We start from the raw sequence: 21,561 nt of genomic DNA, 5'->3' as shown, positions 1-21,561 counted from the left end.
ATTAATTTTGTGAACTTTATGTAGTGCACATAAAAAAGTACTATTATTATATTCACATTTTTTTAAAATGCCACTTAATCAAAAAGGGTTGGTAAATGTCCTCATTATTTCATGATATGAATCATGTCTTTCTAAAGTAAACATCAGTTTCAAATTTGATCATCACTCAGAGGAAAAACTTTTTTTAAAAGCATATTTACTTCTAAGCAGGAAAGTAAACAGGATCCTATTGGATGACATTTTGATGAGTACTATTTTATAAAAATTCTCTGACTCTGTAAAAAATGAAAATACATTTCTTCCCTACTACTTGCCCTGCAGGATGGCTGAATAAACCTCATCTCATCTATTTGAAGTGAATCCAATTTAATTTTTCTTGACCAAAAATCTGTTTCCATAGTTCTAAAACATGCAATCACCCCAAGGTACATTGCCATTGTAGCTTAAGTGGCTCAGTGTTATCACTGAAGAAAATATACTTTGATTGAGAAAACAGTCTGGTATGGCTTTTGAAAAATAAAATGACCCTTCTTGGTACACAATTTAGTAAGGCAGTTGATAAAAGCAGGCAGATATGGCCACTATGGACAGGATCTAAAGGAAGATGCTTCATCCAATTTACAAAAATGAGTCAAAGGTTATAGTCCAGGAATTAGCATTATAAATCACTCTCTTATTATTTAAACTTCTAGGGCTTTGACAATTCTAGTGAACAGTTTAAATTCTACATATAACAGTAATCTCTTCTTAATTGAAAGGCAATTGAAAAATCAATTATGAGGTAAAGAAAATTTGCAACAAATTACTGTGTTACTTAACAGTATATCATTTCCTTTCTTCCTTAGTAGTTTTTTTTCCCCATATGCACACCTTATTACCTGAAATCACATAGGTATCATTATAAAAGCTAATTTTAAAACCTATTGGTACAACCTAAAAACACTGCTGCAAAATTGAATATTTGTAACATATTAATCTAAATTATTTAATTGCAGTTATTGGTCTGCTAAAAATCTAAAGATTTAAAATATCTATTTTTTAATGAACCTAGTAATCTTTTAAGTCAATACCTCCTCAAATGAACCAAATAATCACTAATTGATTAGATCATTTACTTCTATAAACCACTGCTGTCTTTAAACATGTAATAGTTTATAATAAAAGAAACATTTCATTGGAAATTAATGGGTAGTTAAGTGTTTTCCTTTTACATTAATTAATACTATAAAATGCATAACTTTTTATTTCCCTATTTCTAGGTATTTAGCTTGCAAATGCAATAGCTATTTTACATGTTTTCTTAAAAAACAGAATTTCTTAATAAAAACTAGTCACTAATTGATAAAATACATTTTAGAAAAGGCTGGTAAGTCTTTTCTTATTTTGGGATACATCGAGTTTACCTAGGAATTCAGGCATCAGTAATTTCTTTAATGATGAAATAAGACTACAAAGAAAAATCTCTGATACTTTTTTCCAACTCTGGTTATCCTAGAATGTCCTCTTATGAATTACTTTATATAAAAGAAACAGTCTAAAGGTCGCATTGTATTTCATTTTCCTATATCAAATTCACCTTACTAACTTGTTTCTTGGGTTTTTTTTTTTTAATGTTTATTTATTTATTTTGAGAGTGAGAGTGTGTGTACACATGAGCGGGGGAGGGACAGAGAGGAGGAGAGATGCAGAGAGAATCTGAAGCAGGCTCCAGGCTGTCAAATCTGTGAGATCATGACCCAAGCTGAAGTCAAGAGGTGGATGCTTAACTGAGCCACTTAGGTGCCCCAATAATTTGCTTATTATTAAATAAATCATAAACCAACAATCACAATAACAAATCATTAATGAAGCATCAGTAAAGCATAACAAATGGAGCTGCTGGATATGTATAAATCTGTGTAAAGTTCTAAAGTCGTAAGTCTTTATTCAAGGCAATAAGTGTTATTATTAACAATCTTACAAACCTAAACAAGATAGAGAAAATCAACAGAAAGATTATAATGTGAGCACACATTCTTACTGAAATGGATATTCCCTAAGGACAGGGGTTTCTGTTCATTGTTGTTCATGTCCCCCCTAGTGCCTAGGACAGTGTATGGCACATGGAGAATGATCAATAAATATATATTGATGAATACCCTGTGTGACAACTCATTGTACTTTGTGGTCAAATGCAAATAAAAAATAAAAGGAGAGAGAGAGAGAGACGAGACAGACAGAGAGAAAGTGCATATTGGCACATAATGTGCAATACTACCTTTATGAATTTACAGAATTTATAAAGCTTTTATTATCTCTCTTCTCCTAATATATTTTCTCTCTTTCTATCCTGTTCTTCTTGCTCCTTCTACTGAAAGTAAAAATCAGAATCTATTTTCTTCTTTCCCCGGTAAACATATGTTAATTAGTAGACAGCGTGCTGATATGAACAGAATTCACTTTCTTCTACTCTCTTTCCAAATTTGACACTTAGGTGTATCTCAAACACGTGAAATAAAAGAAATGTAAAAATAATTGTTGTCGTTCTTGTTTCTTTAGAATGAAGTTTTCTATACAAGTTAGGATCATGTATTTGGAAAAGCTTTATATGGCATCTACAAGAGACACACATTCGCTATTAAAAACAAAACAGAAGGAAACAATTTAGGCCAAGTAGACACACAATTCTGAAAGAAATAACAACAGAATATACACAAAGACTATAAATGTCAGTAGGGATCTAGTAGCATTTAATAGCATTTTAGAAATATTCTTACAGCACTCTCTGAGGCAGGTAGATTTCTCTTCCTTAGTCTTCACTGATGTAATGCCAGTGCCTGATGCACAGTAGGCAATCACTAAGTATACCTTGATTGCATTAAGTTGTAAACGTTTAGCATTTAAAACTCTATTTTTCAAAAACTTTAGACATGAGACATAGGTTCATTGAAGTGGATTCTAGGTAAGGGCAGCTAACCACATATAATACAAAGTATGTAAGCCTAAGACAGTTTTTAAGTACCATATTTTGGGTCTTTGTCTTCAGATAAACTAACAGTGCATTTTTCTCATAGACAGTGTGGGGATCAAGGGCAGGTACAGTGATTATTCTGAATTAGAGTTACCTAAGGAACACCCAGCGCAAGAACACTAGGATGCCCCTTTGTCTTCAGAAAGCAGAAAATGAATCTTCCATACGAAAGGTGTCCTGTCTGTACCAGGAAGTAAAGAGACATCCATATCACCAGACATTGGGAATACAGAGCTAAGAAGGCTATATAAACAAACCTTGTTACTTTTACTAAATTATTACCCCAATCCAAATCCCTTTAGAATTCCTTACTAATTGAAGCTCCAAAACTTAAGGGTTTCTTTTTTGCCCTGTAAATTTCTTACAGGTTTATGTTCCTTTGGCTAAAAAAGTATAAAAGCTGCCTGCCTTAGTCATTTATTTGGGTCTCAATTTTATTATTGAGACTGTGTACAAATAATTAAAGGGTTTTTTTTCTCCTATGAATCTGCTTCATGTCAATTTCATTTTTTAGACCAGTCAGAAGAAACTTGAAGGGATGGATAAAAATTTACCATGTCAACAACAGTGAAAGGGTAGCCTTATTATTCATCATGAGAACCAGAAGGCTATCAATTCAAAATTTTGACACTTTAAAATATAATAGAAGTTTTGTATGCGATTTCTCTTCAAATTTGCTTTATTTTATTTTGATGATGTCCTGAGCCTGAACAAACAAGGCCCTTCAAGTACTTCACTAATTTACTTGTTTATTTAACTTAAAAAGTGAAAACCCTGTGCAATTAGCAGACAATCCCCTCAGCTTGGGCTAGACCAAAGTTATTAATCAAGACTACCAGCTAGTAGCTAACAAACCAACACAAAGCAGTTTACAAAAATCGACAAATCTCAGATTAAAAGCCTATACACATTTCACATTCAAACTGAGTACATTATGCTAAGCAAGACTGAAAGACAGCCAAAGCACCCAAGGTCAGAAACAATCCCATTTTAGAAAAGACACCTATGCAGAAAAGCCTACTTTCATAACCAAAGTTCCCAGACAAAGGAATGAAATCCACGTACTCACCTGGCTAATGGGTTCTTTTGTAGGGGGCTTTCCTCTTCTGGCTGTGCTAGTAGCTAGGGTTGTGGTGGTCTCCATAATTGATGTGGACATCTCTGACTGCATGGCAGTGGCTGTCGACTCAGTTGTCATTGAGGAAGGCACTTCACCAACAAGTCTCACATTTCCCACTATGGCGATGTTGGCATCATTTTCGGCTGCCATATTCAGAACTTTCAAGCCATTGTAGTAAAGCCCAGAGAGCTGGCCCTGGAAGGGCTGGCCCTGCTCTTTCCCGCCAATTATTATGGTTGCTTGGCTATTGAAGATTGTGAGCTGACGCCCTGTAAAAATAATATTACATACATGCAAAAATGTTGATTGTGAACTCTACATTCTACAAAGGATGATAAAACAGATCTTTCATGGGGTGGATAATGAGAGCAATAAACTATAAGAGAGGCATTTGACTCATAATTCATTGCTTATAAATGAAGTGTCCATGAAATGCATAATCATTGGCAAATACTTGTAAATTCTCAACTTATCATAAATGTAGTGTTTTTGCTAAAAGACCAATCAAAGATACATATTATAAATCAGTTTTTAGTGGATCCCTTTTCCCTTTTACATCAAGATCTTATACTGTTGGTCTCTTAAGTCTAAATTGTCAAATTAAAAAAAAATGTGAGATAGCTAATGTTTCAAGTATTTGTCATTCTAAAAATAACACTGGCATAAACTAAACTAAAGCAGCTAAATCTAATTTTAAATTTATGATAAAAATTTCATAGTTCATGTAATGGCCACATGTATCTATACACTAGTCTTCGAAAATGTTTATTTTTTGAAGATATAGTCCATTGTTATTTGAATTATTCTATTTTTCCGGCAATCACACTGAAAAGAAATGCATGGTTTACACTAAGCATGTCAGAGACAAAAAAAAAAAAAAAAAAAATCCAAAAATATTTTTCTGATTGGCTTTCAGCAAGTCTATTAAAACAAAACAAAATGAAAAAAAAAATAGCTTCAGATGTAAAAAGCGGCTTCAGGAATGATACACAAACCGATGGAGAAATCATGGCACATTTCCATCAAACAGCAATCCTCAGCAACAGTACCAATATCATCAAATTGAGTATCCGGTTTTAGCAGATTGCTCTCTGCTCATAAAAAGCATGCACACAACTTTAAGTTCAGTTTTAATTAGGGCTTGTTCTCAAATGCTCTTAGAAGGTTGCAAACGTTAAAGGGACTTCATTTTGACTGGCAATCCATATTGCCCACTATTTAAGATGCCTAGAGTTTAAACCAAGAGTTTTTTTGTTTTGGTTTTGTTTTTTGTTTTGTTTTTTTTTTTTTCAGGACCATAATAAAGATATCAGAACTACATATATTTTAGTTAATAATTTAGAGGCTGGAACATGTAATATAATCTATGAATGATTTATCATTTTGGGTTAATTCTTGCTGTGAGTACCTTCATAGATTGAGTTAGTGGATTATATTTAACAGTCCCTTTAACCTTAAGTTAACAGGGTAAGATTATTAAACAGTTGGTACGTCTAAAAATGTAGAGAAATTATTATACAAGGTATGCAAATATTACTATCTACATTTTACTGTTTTAAATTTGTTTTTAATTTAGTTTTACGGAAAATTTATTTTTTATGTTTATTAGTGTTACAATGAAGTACTACTTGGTTATGTTCAAATTATTTTTTTATTTGAAGTTTTAATCAATGTTTTTTACCTTTGTCGAGTAGCCATTCATCAACTACTCGACCAAGTCGATATGGAATTCGCTGTCTAGCAATCGCCAGGCGCTCGTTATCATTGTTTCCTTTAAAGTTTAAAGAGACATTTCATTGGTTAAAATCTGTAAGGTCAAAGGTTAAAAGTTAATACTTAAAGCTTGAGCTATACAGTTGCCACATGATTTTTTGAAATTTGGAATTTTAAAAAGTTCTACCTAGAACATTTCATGTTTCAGACTTGTCATTCATTCATTTATTTTATTTTAGCAAACAAAATTATTCCTATGTTAATTGAAAATTAGAAATCTGCATTTGAGCTAGGTTATTGAACTTATGTTATAGACAGACCCGAACAACCAATTTAAACAGCATATAATAGCTTTACAAAAAATGACCATTGATCTCAGGGTTTTGTCTTTTTGATGTTTCTTATTAACTAGTTAAACATGTTCAGGTGAAACAGGTTTAAGTTTTCAAAATACATTCAACCTCTTATTCCAGATTAGAAATTTATGAACACCAAACTTAATACCATCTTTGGCACACTGATGAATCTAAAATAGGCCTAGAATACTTTATGTCCTATTCAGAAAATAGAAATTCTTATTCATCTCATTTAAGGAAACCACAAAGTCTGAATAGTTTTTGTATATTCCACACAAATTGATTTATCAATCACTTGGACATCACAAGGGAATACATCTTGCATCATCCAAATTTGTTATTATAGGAAAAGGCTTTGACAAAAGTGACTTCATTTGAGTGTCCTTCAGTTCCACTTAAAGCTTAACATGCTGAAGTGTATAACATTTGAAAAAAAAATGTTTTTTTTTTTTTTTATTCTCAAGTATCTGCTTTTATTAAACTATTCTAAAGGCATGACAGTGTAAGGAACAAATACAAGCCACAAACAGTGGTTCCTACTCAAAGATTCAAACTACATGGGAGCTTCGCTTCTTTGAACAAAACATTATCTGATAGAAGCACAGTTTAAACTGACCTTGAATAATGCTTGCAAATAGATGAATGTACTCTTGATCTATAACGCACCTAGGAAGAATCCAAGCTGCCATCTCAGTGCTCAATTGTGAATACTGCAAGTTTTTCTATTCTGTGAAAATTAACTAACATGGAATTTGAGCTAAGATGTCTTGGCAAAAGCTCAGAGGAAAACTCAGAGGAGAAACAAACATTGAAAGGTAGTACTGCTGACAAGAAAGGAATGGAGCATTTTGCTCAAGAAAATAATAGATATAAATTTTTCTCAGAATATTTGTAAGTGCGTCTTATACTATTTTTACTATATACTATACTTACCATAATAAACCCGCCATTATATTGGTCACACGCTTTTAGAGAACTAGAAAAGAACTATCATTTAGATCTTATCAATTTGTCCCTTGAATGTCTATTTGACTAAAATATTTCATGTATTAGTACTTAATTTAAAATGTAATATTAGTACTTAATTTAAAATTTACACCTGAAATTATGTTAACATTGTGTGTCAAATATACTCAACTTTTAAAAAAGAATGTAAACATCAAAGTGGTCCAAAATATAGTTTAATAAAAACATTGAAATGTATTTCTTTATATTATGTAATCATTTAAAAAGTTATAAAATACATTTTATTCTATGGGATATTTTTAGTATATTGATAATCTAGAAAAAAAAAAGAAAATAACAACAACAACAAAAACAAGGATACAAATAGCTTAAATTCCAAGCCTATCTTTGTTTTAAAAGAGTGTACAATTAGGGCGCCTGGGTGGCTCAGTTGGTTTAGCGTCTGACTTTGGCTCAGGTTATGATCTTGGTCCGTGGGTTTGAGCCCTGGATCAGGCTCTGTGCTGACAGCTCAGAGCCTGGAGTCTGCTTCCGATACTGTGACTCCCTCTCTCTCTGCCCCTCCCCGGCTCGTGCTTTCTCTCTCTCCCTCTCTCTCCCTCAAAAATAAACATTAAAAACTTTTTTAAAAAAATAAAAATAAAAAAAAATAAAAGAGTGTACAATTTGTGTTCTCGTCTGTGTGCTTACATACATGTATATTTGGTAAAATACACTAAAATATGATATTGGTTATCTTAAGGCAGTGTGATGAATGATGAATATGTGTTTTTGGCTTATATGTGATTTATGTGATCAACACATTTTTATGTCCATAATTTGATAGGCAAACATGAAATACTTTTTCAAAAACACATATCCTTTACTCTATTAACTTCTTTGCGAACACTCATATATCAATTCACAGTTATAATTCTCCTGATGACTTTGTAATTAGGTGGTTCCTTATGCTGTTCTTCATGCCAGAGTGTTCCCATCATAAGAAATGATTCATTATTCCCTCAGACACCACCCAAATTTAGGCTCCAAATCACCTTTTGCCCAATTACTACTACAGGATATTAACAGACCCCTCTGCATCATCCCTGCAATCAATTGCACCCATTCTCCACATGTCAGCTGAAATCTAAGCATTTCATTTGTCTATTATAACCCTTACCATTGCCTTTAGTATAAAATCGCGAACCCCTGATGATATTTATGAGTACTTCCATGATCTAGTCCTTTACTACCTCCTGTTCCTCATCTCGTGACTGCTACTGCCTTGCCATCTTCTTTCCATCCTCATGAGATTTCTTTCAATTCTTCTAAGGCTCTCCTTTTTCCTCTAGGCTTTTGCACTTGTAGCTTCCTTTATTTGAAATACTCTTCCTCACTCTCACCCCATTTCCATTTTTCCTTAGCCAAACATGACTCATTAATGGAATCTTCTTGATAGAAACATTATTTCCTCAGGAGGTGTTTCCTAGCTGTCATCAAGTTAGATTAGGACACTTGACTGCATGTTTCCCTAGCACCTGATACATGCCCTTTGGAAACAGGCACTGACCTTATAATTGCATATTCAATAAATATTTTCCTCTGAACTCTGAAGTTCCATCAGGTCAGGTATTGTGTGTGGTGTTAATTGTTGTATTCTTGGTGGAACACAATACCTATCATATAACTTCCTGTGAAATATCTGTAGATTGAGGTGGTGAAGGAAATCTTTTTTTTTCAATTCTCACAGCTTCCATGGAACCATTATCTCATCCTAGAGCCCAACAACATTCACAAGAAAAAGAAAGGAAATACTCTGCCCAGAGAATAAATCGCACATAGCTGAGCTTCCCTTTGACTTTCTAAATGAGATATCACATATTTCATTTATAATTTTATTTCTTTTAATGATGGTCACTGACTTGAACATCTATACAATCAGTTCATTATTTGCTTAATAATAACTGCTTCATGACACAAAATAAGTAATCGTAGTTATTATAGTAAGGGAAGTAGAAAAGCCCTAAGTAAGACAGGTGGAGAAAACTAATAGCTTTGTATATTCTTTTTTGATAACTTAGAAAAAGAGCACATAAAAACACATTAATGCATATATACACAGGTAAATGCAATTTGCTCTCATACCTTTGGCACTCAGAGCAATTATTATTATTGGATATAACATGATTTAAGTCAACAATAGCTTTTAAAGATCCTTGATGAGAGTCAGCTAAAACAATAAAAACACCATTATTTCCAATGAATAACAAAGGTCAACTAACAACAACAACAAAGAGAAAAATGAGTAGGCAGGTATAAATAGGTATAAAAAGATGTGATAATTTTTAAAAAGGTAGCCACATGAACAGGGTCATACAATCCCATCAACTATGACTGTCAGATGCCTTCTAGTTCAGAGACTTTTTTTTTTTAAGAGAAATTTGACTTTGAAATCAAATGACAGACTTTAGTCTTTGTTGAAGTAATGGATGGGAAATCAGATGGTACTCATTTCAGTTCAATACACGGTTTAAAGATAATTTTTTTTAATGTTTATTTATTTTGAGAGAGAGAGAGAGGCAGAGGATGAGTGGGAGAGGAGCAGAGAGGGAGACACAGAATCTGAGACAGCCTCCGGGCTCTGTTCTGACAGCTCAGAACATGGGGCTCGAACCCACAAACTGTGAGATCATGACCTGAACCAAAGTTGGACGCTTGAAAAACTGAGCCACCCAGGCACCCTGTGTTCAATATATGTTTACTTTAGTTTCCAGATTCTTTGTTCTTCTACTAGAATAAAAGATTAATGACTTCTCGTGACAAAACTATATATTAATACACTATCAACCAAAGACAAATCTGAATAGAGTATTGTGATGATGTCTTTCTGACAGATGAGTTCCACTGGTATGAAATAGTTCAGATTATTTAGGTCCACCAGGAATAAGCCTACATTTTGCCTGCATCTCATGATTTTCATTAACAAGCTTCATATGAAAACTCATTATTGAGGTATATTATTTTGAGAAATTGCTCAAAATGCATTTTATTTCTTCACAAATTCATAATGATATGTTATTTGCAAAACAATCTGTAATTTGGTATGACTGTGTTCGTTTTTAATCCTGGCCATAGTTTGATATACATCTAAACTTTGCATGTAGTATTTAAGGACATAAAACAACCAATTTGATTGGGAAAGGTCAAAGATAAATATATTTTCCAATGACCTGTTCTTTCCTATGGAAAGGGTTGGGATCTAATACCAAACATGTAGATGTGTAGAAACATTACATTGTCTCTCTGAGCATGGTCAAAGGAAGAGGCTTATAATGACAGGAGAGATTAAAAATCAGTGGAATGTACCTGACTACTCCAGTCAAGTCAAAGAGAATCTTTGGGGGAAGCTATTTTCATCTTTAAGTTTCCTAAATCAGAGGTAATGATATAGTAATAATGACCCACTTATAAAAGACCTATTCATTTTGGAATCATTAAAGAGTCCAAGAAGAATTAACTTTTTAAAAAGCATACAGATCAACAGAGCAATCTATTGAGACTATAAATTAGTTTATGATAACAGAACTTCTCATCGAATAGTTAAAACATACTTCCTTCACCCTAACTTCACCCTACCTTCTAAATGTAGAATGAGGTTTTCCTTTTATTTTTTTTTTCTTCCAGCGGATTTTATGTCGGTTAAATATGTTGGTGACCTCCACTGAAAATGTCACCAGTGACATTCATTTCTCTGATGAAGTAATTTCCAAGCAATGAAATAATATGTAAAACTTAGGTTTATTTTTCTTTGATTTGCAAAAGAATGCAGTGTTTTCTAATTAACTAATGTTTAATTGGACTGTAATTAATACAAACATTATATTAGTTTCAGGATTCAGTATTTTTGACAAAAGGTAGGCTTCCTACCACCAGAAACAATGTCTAGGTGCAAGCTCTATTTGGAATGGCCATTTAGATATAAAGTGCTAAATGTAATGGATATTTCAAACAAGGTTCCAGGGGTGAAGAATAAAAAGGAAAATCTGATCATTCAGACTTAGACGGCAACATTCTTTATTTTGATTGAATCCCAGATAGTTTCATTTTCTTATCTAACCAATAATACTTGGTCATATTATAGAATATTAATTTTGTATAAACCCTCAGACTTCAAGGAAACAAAATTAATTTCAAAGAATCAAGGTAAGCAGCAAGGAGTAATAAAATTCAAATCCTTGACTTGTAGCTAAATTTCATTGTGGGACTCCAAGAACAAAGAGAAATAAAATTGTAATCATATTTTTATGACTACTGGTCAGTAGAGAAAAGCTATGTGAACTTTGCTAATACATAGTTTTTTTCCTCTCATTTTCATAAATCTTCACCTCTGATGTGTAATTTCTCCTCAGAAACAAAAGTGTCAGTTTCAGTATGACAAAGTAATATACTTGTGGAAAAAAAAAAAATAAAAAGAAAGCAATGCTATGAACCCAACACTTGTCCAAAGTAATATGAAAGTAAAAACAAAGATACTTGCTTCTTCTGAAGACTTCTTTTTTTCCTGAGTTTTGAACTTTGGGAAAGGAAACACAAAAGCATTCTGAAAAGCTATATATACTTCCAGAGAAGAATAGGAGTTTGTTTTTAGACCTTTTGTTCTTAACTGAGAACATGCTATTGGATACGCCTAGACACACAAAGTAATGTAAACGTTTAACATAGTTATGTAAAATTACTCCAGTTTTAAAAGCAGCATTATCACATAATTTCCAACTAAATGCCTTATGTATCATGGCTTTGCAAACCATTCTAATACAGTAATACCTAACTTAGCTGGTAATGTTTCAAATAAGTAGATTCTGAACATCATAGATACTTTGAGGAACACACTTGTGAAAGAATGTAGCTATTCTAATGAAAATAGTTGTCTGTGTATTACATTGTTTGCTATATCATTAAGATATGTGCATAACAATATATGCATCAATTTGTCTCCTGCCTCCTCCAGCTTCATCTTGAACCACTTATTTCTAATTCTTTGAATTCTAGTCACTCTGCACTTCTTTCAATTCCTTTAGCAGAGCTAATTCTTTTTAAAGATGCCATTTTATCTGCTTTGCAAGCTTCCTGTATCTGTGTATCCTAACATACTCACCCACTCCCATCATAAATACACATGTACACACACACACACACACACACACACACACACACACACGTCTGGCCAACTGATTTTTCCCGTAAATATCAGCTTAGATGTTTCTCAAGGAAGCATTCCCTGTGCACCCCCTCCACCTAGTTAGCTTAGAGCTTTCCATTATGCATTGTTATAACACTTAGTAGCAGTATCTATAATCATGATGAAATTGATTCGAGATTTTAGATTCCTTGCAAGCAAAGGTTACATCCAGTACATCTGTTCACTGCTATATACCTTGTGCATAGCACATGCTGAGCACAAGGTAACAACTTGATAAATGATTCCTCAATGGAAAATGAATCCAGTAGGGGTATCTCTTGCATAGCCCTATGGTATTTGTTATTCAAGAACCAAAAATCAGTAAGGTTGTTAGTACACTGATGGTATATATATAATGACTCCCTAATCTTGTTCCTCTTTCATCAATCACGATTTTGACAATAGGCCAAAGGAAGTGTCTTACATGAAATGTTTTGTGCTTAAACATAAGCCAATGGCATGTAACTTGAAGTTGGGACCACTATGGTGCAAATATATTGGCAGAGAAATTAATACCAACTTTGGATCCTTTGTTTCTAATTGTAGGGATAGCTGATAGTTGATTTGATCAGGAAGAAATTTCTGCAAGTACCTCCATTCTCTAATGAACCATATGGGAGAGACATAGTCTTAGACTCAATGAATCTTCAGAAATATGTATAATTTCCAAGAATATCTTTTTCTAGAGTGATTTTAGGTGGGTGATTTCTTGAAAATTAATTGAATTGTAGACTCCCCACCAACATTTTCCAAAGTCCATCAATAAATATAACAATTGGTTGCAAAGAAAATGTCTTTCCTTTAACTGAGGTAAAAATGACACAGAATTGGATCTCCACAACATCAGGTGGTAGAAATTATAGATCTTCTAGACATGAGAGCAGACTAGATTCATGACTAATATAAAATAGTGATAGATTTAGATTGTCATCTGGACATTTAAGACCCCATGTAATTACAAACATATAACCACCAACATTTAAAAGTGCTTCTTTTCTGACAATAGGACTAAACAAACTAGTAAGCCTACAATTAAGGTTTATGTATTTTTATTTTATTTTATTATTTTTTTAATGTTTATTTTTGAGAGAGAGACAGAGCATGAGTGGGGGAGAAGCAGAGAAGAGAGGGAGACACAAAATCGAAAGCAGGCTCCAGGCTCTGAGCTGTCAGCACAGAGCCAGACATGGGGTTTAATCCATGAACTGTGAGATCATGACCTGAGCCAAAGTCAAACGTTTAACCAACTGAGCCAACCAGGCGCCCCAAGTTTCATGTATTTTTAAAAACCCATTTTTTAAGTATGAAAGTGGTCTGTAGGTAAAGGAGTTAAGAGAAAATACAAGACTATCTGAAAATAGGATAATAATGCATTGAGTGACTTTTATGTTTTATGTGTGCATTGTGCTATTGACTCATATAGGCTATCTCATTTAGTCCTCATATTAAGTACATGTATCTTTTACTTTATATTTTTTTTAAATGTTTATTCATTTTTGAGAGTCAGAGGGAGACAGAGCACAAGCAGGGTAGGGGCAGAGAGAAAGATACAGAATGTGAAGCAGACTCCAGGCTCTGAGCTTTTGGTCCAGAGCCCAATGCGGGGCTCAAACCCATTAACTGTGAGATCATGATCTCAGCCAAAGTCAGATGCTCAACCGACTGAGCTACCCAGGCACCCCTATTTTACAGATTTAAAAAAATGAGGCTCAAATAGATGATGTAACTAGTGTTATGTCATACAAAATAGATGGAGGAACCATTTGAACCCAGGTATATTTGACTCCTAAGCTATTCCATGGAATAGTTATTTTTTATTTTTATTTTTAAGCATTTTTAGATGCTTAGAGATCGAGAGACAGAGCAAGCATGTGAGTGGGGGAGGGGCAGAGAGAGAGGGAGACAGGATTCAAAGGGGGCTCTGTGCTGACAGCAGAGAGACTGATGCGGGGCTCGAACTCACAAACCGTGAGAAGACTGCCTGAGCCAAAGTCAGATGCTTAGCCAACTGAGCCACCCAGGTGCCTCAGAATAGTTATTAAAAAAAAAAAAAAAGTCTAGGGGCGCCTGGGTGGCTCAGTCGGTTAAGCATCCGACTTCAGCTCAGGTCATGATCTCGCGGTCCGCGAGTTCGAGCCTCGCGTCGGGCTCTGGGCTGATGGCTCAGAGCCTGGAGCCTGCTTCCGGTTCTGTGTCTCCCTCTCTCTCTGCCCCTCCCCCGTTCATGCTCTGTCTCTCTCTGTCTCAAAAATAAATAAACGTTAGAAAAAAATTAAAAAAAAATAAATTAAAAAAAAAAAAGTCTCAAGCAGCCTGAGAGGTAAAGGTCCAACATCTTCCTTTTAATCCTTTTGGCACTCTCTTGTATAATGGAAAATGTCATGGTCCTGTTTATAAAGGTTCTGCCTTGTAAAGTTTGGCATGAGATTGCCCTCTTGGGTGCACAAAATCAGTAATCTTCCAAAATCCTTGAGGATTTATCAGGAGGATATAATCTACTTTATAGATTAAGATAGTGAAGCAGGTAAATAAAGCAATCTAATATCTACTACAAGTTGAGATTTCAGTGAGAAGCAGTATTTCATTTTCCTTTCATGACGATGCCCTGCCACGCAAGCCACTTGAGACATAAAATACCCCAGGCATCCTTGATCTTAATCCCTTACGTATAAGAACAGCCCCAGGCATAACAATCCACCAAGTTCACAGCTTTTTTGATGTTTACCCTCTCAAGAGACAAGTTGGAAAAGGAGAGAGGGTCCTAGTCATGAATGAGAAGACCACTGTGTTTTGTTGGCTTGTGGGAAGAGGGATGGGACTCTGCAACATGCTAAAGTGAATTTTGCTTGGACTTCATATTTCCTTCTTTTTTCTTCCCCGCTCACCTCTTATCTCTGATTCCCCTTGACACATCTCGAAGGACCCAGTGCTTAAATGCCATTCATCAATAACCCAATACATGTACCCACATTTACCATTCCTAGACATATCTCATGTATACAAAAGACTTCACCTTCCTTCTCTAGTTCCAATAGTTAAATGCCTTGCCTCATTAGTACAGTTTAGGTAAACATTAGGAAAGCAATCTGACTCAATGAAGTCAATACATAAGCACTGACTGTGTCAGGCATATATCAATCCATCACATAGATCCTGTTGTTAAAGAGCTTCCACTTTGGGGAGTCATGAGGGGCAGAGTGAGGAAAGTTAAATGAAAGGTCAGGATAATAGATAAATTGGCATAGGTATCTAATTAACCACTATTTGAACTGTAGTTTCCACAGAAGTTCAGAGAGGACAATGGACTAGAAAGACGCAGAAGGTGTGACAGAACGCAAAGGATTTTACCTATATCACTGTCTACATTTTATTGAAATAATAGCTAGATAAAAATGTGTTGTAGTGGGGATATCAATCCCAAAAGGTTGGTGATTGATTTTTCTTTTCAATGTCATAAAGCTATACACCTTTAAATCTATTTAAAAAAATTTTTTTTAACATTTATTTATTTTTGAGACAGAGAGAGAGCATGAACGGGGAGGGTCAGAGAGAGAGGGAGACACAGAATCCAGAACAGGCTCCAGGCTCTGAGCAGTCAGCACAGAGCCCGACGCGGGGCTTGAACTCACGGACTGCAAGATCATGACCTTGAGCCGAAGTCAGATCCCTAACCGACTGAGCCACCCAGGCGCCCCAGCTTTAAATCTATTTTTAATAAATATGTTCTCTAGCAGAATATATTGAGTCTCAAACTAGTTGTAAATACAAATGAAAATAGTTCAAATATTTCTACCATGTGAAGAATGTAATACACACAATGTTAAAACCACTAATAAAATATGATGAAAGTTGGCAAGAATTAGAGGGCAATATGCAAAAAAAATGAAAATATTTGGGTTAGGATGTCTCCATCCTATGGATGATCTTTTTATGGATAATCTTTTTCAAATTTTACTTTCATATTGATACTATGTTTACAGATATTTCAATTTTGCTCCCACCATTTCCTTACAAAATCAAAGCATCATTTTCTATAAATTAAATGCAGTATGTTAATGTACTGCTCTACAAAGAGAGGGTGGCACAACCCAAGTACCTCATCAGTCAGCCCACTTAAACAGCTGGAGAGAGCACAGACTGCTCAAGTAGGGCAATGTCTGTTCAAGACTAATGTTTCCGATGATACCCCAGCTCCTTTTCTATCCAGTTAAACCACAGCAGTCCTTTGTATCCATTTAAACAATATCTTCCTGAGAGACTGCTATGAAGGCCATAGGCTGTCTACTGTAGAGTTCAACACTATTTTGAGGAAGAAATCAGAAGCTTAGTTCACATCTAACTGGGTTAAGAAATTTCTCTCTTTGTGCTCCCCGCCTCCCCCCCCCCCGCTACGTTGAATTAAACTAAGTATGCCTTAAATTTTTTTAATTATTTGTTTAATTATTTGTTTGTTTTTGAGAGAGAGAGAGAAAGAGAGAGAGATCACACGCAGGGGGAGGGGCAGACAGAGAGGGAGACACAGAATGTGAAGCAGGCTCCAGGCTCTGAGCAGTCAGCACAGAGCCTCACGCGGGGCTCAAACCTTTGAGCTGGGATATCATGACCTGAGCTGAAGTCAGACGCTAAATGAGCCACTCAGGGTCCCCCTAAGTATGCCTTTATATAAATATTTGTAGAAGCACTTGTTCTTATTAGCTACTTACATTCAAAAATTTTACTTTGGATATTGTTGTATCAGATTAATTAAAAGTAGAAGTAACCTTGTGATCTTGGATCTCATCGCCTATGGGGAATGAACAGTGATTTACACGCTCTCCCCTGTCTTTCTATGTTGTTGAGGTCCTAATGCAAAGAGCCTGGAGTATCATATCAAAAACTAGCAACAAGAAATAAAAAGCAACAGGGACAAGCAGATAACAAAATACAGAATGCACTCTGATAAATTAAAGGTCATACTCTGTTATCATGCATACTAAAGAGTTCTTTTGTGCTAGCTGTGTAGCATTTAAGACAGAAGAATAGTTTCACAGCTACAAAACCAGATAGGGCCACTGACAGACATCACTTGGTGATGAGCAAAAGAAAACTAAATGTAAGAACAATCCCACATTACCTTAAAAATGGCATTTTGTGGGGCGCCTGGGTGGCGCAGTCGGTTAAGCGTCCAACTTCAGCCAGGTCACGATCTCACGGTCCGTGAGTTCGAGCCCCGCGTCAGGCTCTGGGCTGGTGGCTCAGAGCCTGGAGCCTGTTTCTGATTCTGTGTCTCCCTCTCTCTCTGCCCCTCCCCCATTCATGCTCTGTCTCTCTCTGTCCCAAAAAATAAATAAACGTTGAAAAAAAAATTTAAAAAAAAAATGGCATTTTGCCATTTTCCGAGATATAAGTATCTTAAATACCTTGTAAATCATGTCAAAACATTTAAGCTTATCCACCCTGGTAAGAACTTACACATATATTTAAGCCTCCTTTCCCCAGTTCTTGATTTATGAGAATCAGAAAATTATGTGGTACAGCTTAATTTTCTACCTGCTTACACCAACCCTGATTTTTAATTGGTTCCTCTTAATATTTAGACTAATGTAAAGAAGAAGAATTAAGTAAATGTCTCATCTATAGTGTGATATGGACTATAAATGATAGTGAGGAAGTTCCTTACTCGCCAGTGAAGAAAGGTCTGATTACTATTGCATTCTAATCTCATTTTCAATGGACTTAAATCTCTCTCCTTCATTTGTAATTGGAATGCAGGAAGACTTTTTTTTTTTTTTTCAATTAAGAGATGGGATTTGTCAACTGTACACAAATTATTTAAGATTACATGCTCTGAAACTGAAAAGGACAGGCTGGAACACAGCTGTTGGTTGATTGCCAGCCTTCTTCAATCTTATACAATGTAAAAACTCTTAAATAAAATAATATTTTTATAGATAATTCAAATACTATTGAACTTAAAATCCTAAAATGGCTTACCCCTAATAAAAATGTGTTTTGCATACCAGCAATGATTTTTTTATAAGTAAGCCCATGTAGTCAGATTCATAGTGGAAGAAGAAACCTCAATGGTTAAGGATTACTGGGCTCTGCCTTTTGGCTTTCCTAGTGATTAGCTTTGTAACATGGAACCAGAAACATGATAGTTTTGAACTTCAGTTTTCTCATCTGTAGTATAGGTATCTGTAAGGGTATCTGATGTAATTTATGTAAATCTCTTAGCACAATACCTGGCACAGAGTATTACACTCCATATATACTAGCAAAATATTGTGGTTGTGTCATTATTTGATGTCTGGCCTAACTTGACTAATAGGATGTATCTAGGAATACACAGCTGGCAGAAATTGCTTCTCACTCATCTGAATATCAGGAAGGAGGTAGATGTGAGGAGTGGAAAATAAATCAATTTTGCTTTCTGAAGACAAATAAAGGAAATAGACGTATAAGTGTCTTCCACCCCAAAGATGCTTTGTATGAACCACTGCATTTTCTCCCAAGCAATGTCAGCTTTATCCTCAGAGATCTATGCATGGCTACCTAGAAGCCAAAGGGAACAACTGAAGGGAGGTCAGTAACTTGAGGAAGCCACACAAAAAGAAAAAGCCAAAGGCACCTGTCCTAAGAGAAAATGAAATTCAGGAGACCACCATCTGTTCTGTGCAGCAGGAGAGTGACAAAGCTGCTCCTGGAACAGGAAAACTTTAGATATCATTGAGTCTCAAAGTGACATTTTAATCTGTATATTAATGCTTTAAAGAGATGCATTTCAAAAAATAATGTCTCAATCTCTTCTTTTTCCCCCATAAGGCTTACGGTAAAAAAAAAAAAAAAAAAAAAAAAAAAAGGAGGGGGCTACAGCAGAAACTATAAACAGAAGTGGATACTGGGTAGTCTAAAGCAAGACAGTCCCATTATCTGTAAAATGAGGTTGGTAGACTGTATGACCTCTAATGTGGTCACCAATGCTAATGACTGACGATCCCATGCTGAAGGTAGGGTTGTCAAGAGGACACACGTTAGGCCATCTTGTTAACATACACTGTCTGTGGATTTGTATGAGGGAAGTAATTTTAGACCCATTGAAAAATAAGATATGAGCAATGGTTCTAACTGTGCAAATATACTTAAAAGAGTGAAATTTTTAAAAATCTTTTTATTTTTTTTTACATTTATTTATTTTTGATAGGCAGAGAGAGACAGAGCACAAGTGGGGGAGGGGCAGAGAGAGATGGAGACACAGAATCTGAAGCAGGCTCCAGGCTCTGAGCTGTCAGCACAGAGCCCCATGCGGGCCGGAACTCACAAACAGTGAGATCATGACCTGAGCCGAAGTCAAATGCTCAACCAACTGAGCCACCCAGGCACCCCAAAAGACTGAAATTTTTGATTTGGCATGTTTTTTTCACTTCTTTTTTTGTTAACTATCTCATAGTGCTTTGACAAATTTATGAAGACTTTGGGTCGTCATCTGTGGAGAAATTTATAATTAAACCATTACATTTTTCTGATATGTTTAATATGACAAACTTGTCTTCCTTCTTCTTTCAGCTATACAGACACACACACCTCTCACCATGTAGACATTCCTCTGGCTTCTCTCTCTACCCACCCGGTGAAGCATGTCACTGTTCTGACAGCCGTTTCAAGAGGAGAAAGGCAGGAACAGGTTAGGTTTTAGGAGATTTCTATTTTATAAAAAGTGGTTAAGAGGATGGGGGAGTGCTTCAGGATGCTCAGAAAGAGGTTTGTTTCCTCTTCATTTTAAAATCTTAGTAATGAAGCGGTAAGAAAGGACAATTTCAAGAGGGAATAAGGATTTCTTCAAATCAATGGCTGCTCTTTGCAAACCCATTCTGTCCAAAATTTATCTAAGTAAAATCTTTTCTTGGGTTTCTCAAACACCTGTGATCTGGGGAACTGTACTTTATGGGGCTGCTTCTGGTTCAGGAGACATCCTCATGAGAGCTCCCATATAATCAAGTCTGATAAGAGAAGACTTTGGCCGCCTGCAGGTGGCCTAAGTATAACTCCCAGCCTGGATGGAGATCACCAATTAAGACCCACACATCCTAAAGAATGCAGTAGATACAGAGAAGAAATAGTACACTGCATTTCTTAGAATGAGACTATGAATTTCTTTATTGCCTTCATTAATTCCCCTTAAATTTAAGCCACGGTGATTTTTAGTGGATCACTAAATACAGAATGGAGAGAATGATAAAACTACAAATAATGTCTTACCAAGTTGAAGCTGATACTCCATTAGAAAGGACGTTTGGAATTTGTCCACTTACATGTTCTTTTCTTTTCTTTTCATTATAATCTAGCACATCTATAGTTAGGCTGTGTCATTGCTAAATTAATTGGGTCGTGCGACTCTAGCCTAATTAACATTTCATTTAAAATTTTTCCTAAAGTCTTTAAAATCCAACTGGCCTTGTGTTGACTTCAGCAGAAATAAACAGTTTGTTGGTATCCTCCATATGAGGACCCTTCAAATACTTTAAGATTGTTATGGGCTGAATTGTGCTTCTCACTCCCTGAAATTCATATGGTGAAGCTCTAACCCTCAGTACCTCAGAACATAACTGTATTTGGAGATAGGTCCTTTGAAGAGAAGATTCAGCTATATTGACATCCTTAGGGTAGGCCCTAATCCGATCTGACCAGTGTCTTTACAAGAAGAGGTAATTTGGACACACACACAAAGACAGGAGGGACATGTGCCCAGAGAGAAAAGTCCATGTGAAAACACAGAGAGAAGGTGGCCATCTGCAAGCTAAGGAGCTAGGTCTCAAAGGAAATCAACCCTGCCAACACCTTGACTTTGGACTTCTGGCCTACAGAGCAACGACAAAATAAATACCTGTTTAAGTCATCTAGTCTATGGTATTTTGTTATGGAGGCCCTAGTGAACTAATGGAGAGATAATTTAAAACTATTTAAAGTTATATACCGTTGACCTAATCACAGATCTTTGGTACTAAGCAGATATGATAACATTTTGGTATAATTGCTAAAAAAGTCTAGAAATGAGTACTCCTGGACTTGAATTTTAATAGAGTACCATGTTAATGTCAAAATTGTACCCATTTTAATTATAAATTTTGGCCGGAGAAAGCATTTCGTCCTTCTCTGGATTTGCTTTAAATTGTAACAGTCTGCACCACGATTCTGGTAG

General features: G+C 35.3%; 1 protein-coding gene across 24 annotated transcripts in view; it reads right to left on the bottom strand.

The window, feature by feature from the left end:
- The window catches only part of NRXN1 (neurexin 1), a 1,142,850-nt gene that overhangs the window by 130,238 nt on the left and 991,051 nt on the right, over positions 1-21,561 (bottom strand). For 14 of the 24 annotated variants that reach the window (XM_086701118.1, XM_086701120.1, XM_086701123.1 and 11 more), the window contains 2 exons: positions 5,812-5,901; positions 4,080-4,399 (listed from right to left, as the gene is read on the bottom strand). In XM_086701118.1, the coding sequence (XP_086557244.1) occupies positions 4,080-4,399; positions 5,812-5,901 (410 nt within the window). The remainder of the gene's footprint in view (positions 1-4,079; positions 4,400-5,811; positions 5,902-21,561) is intronic. The other 10 variants (XM_086701129.1, XM_086701130.1, XM_086701131.1 and 7 more) reach the window with 1 other exon arrangement.

Source organism: Puma concolor, chromosome A3 (assembly GCF_028749965.1).
Source record: "Puma concolor isolate L17-30 chromosome A3, mPumCon1.1.hap2, whole genome shotgun sequence".
In the NCBI taxonomy this organism is placed as follows: Eukaryota; Metazoa; Chordata; class Mammalia; order Carnivora; family Felidae; genus Puma; species Puma concolor.
This window is presented reverse-complemented; position numbering and strand designations above follow the sequence as displayed.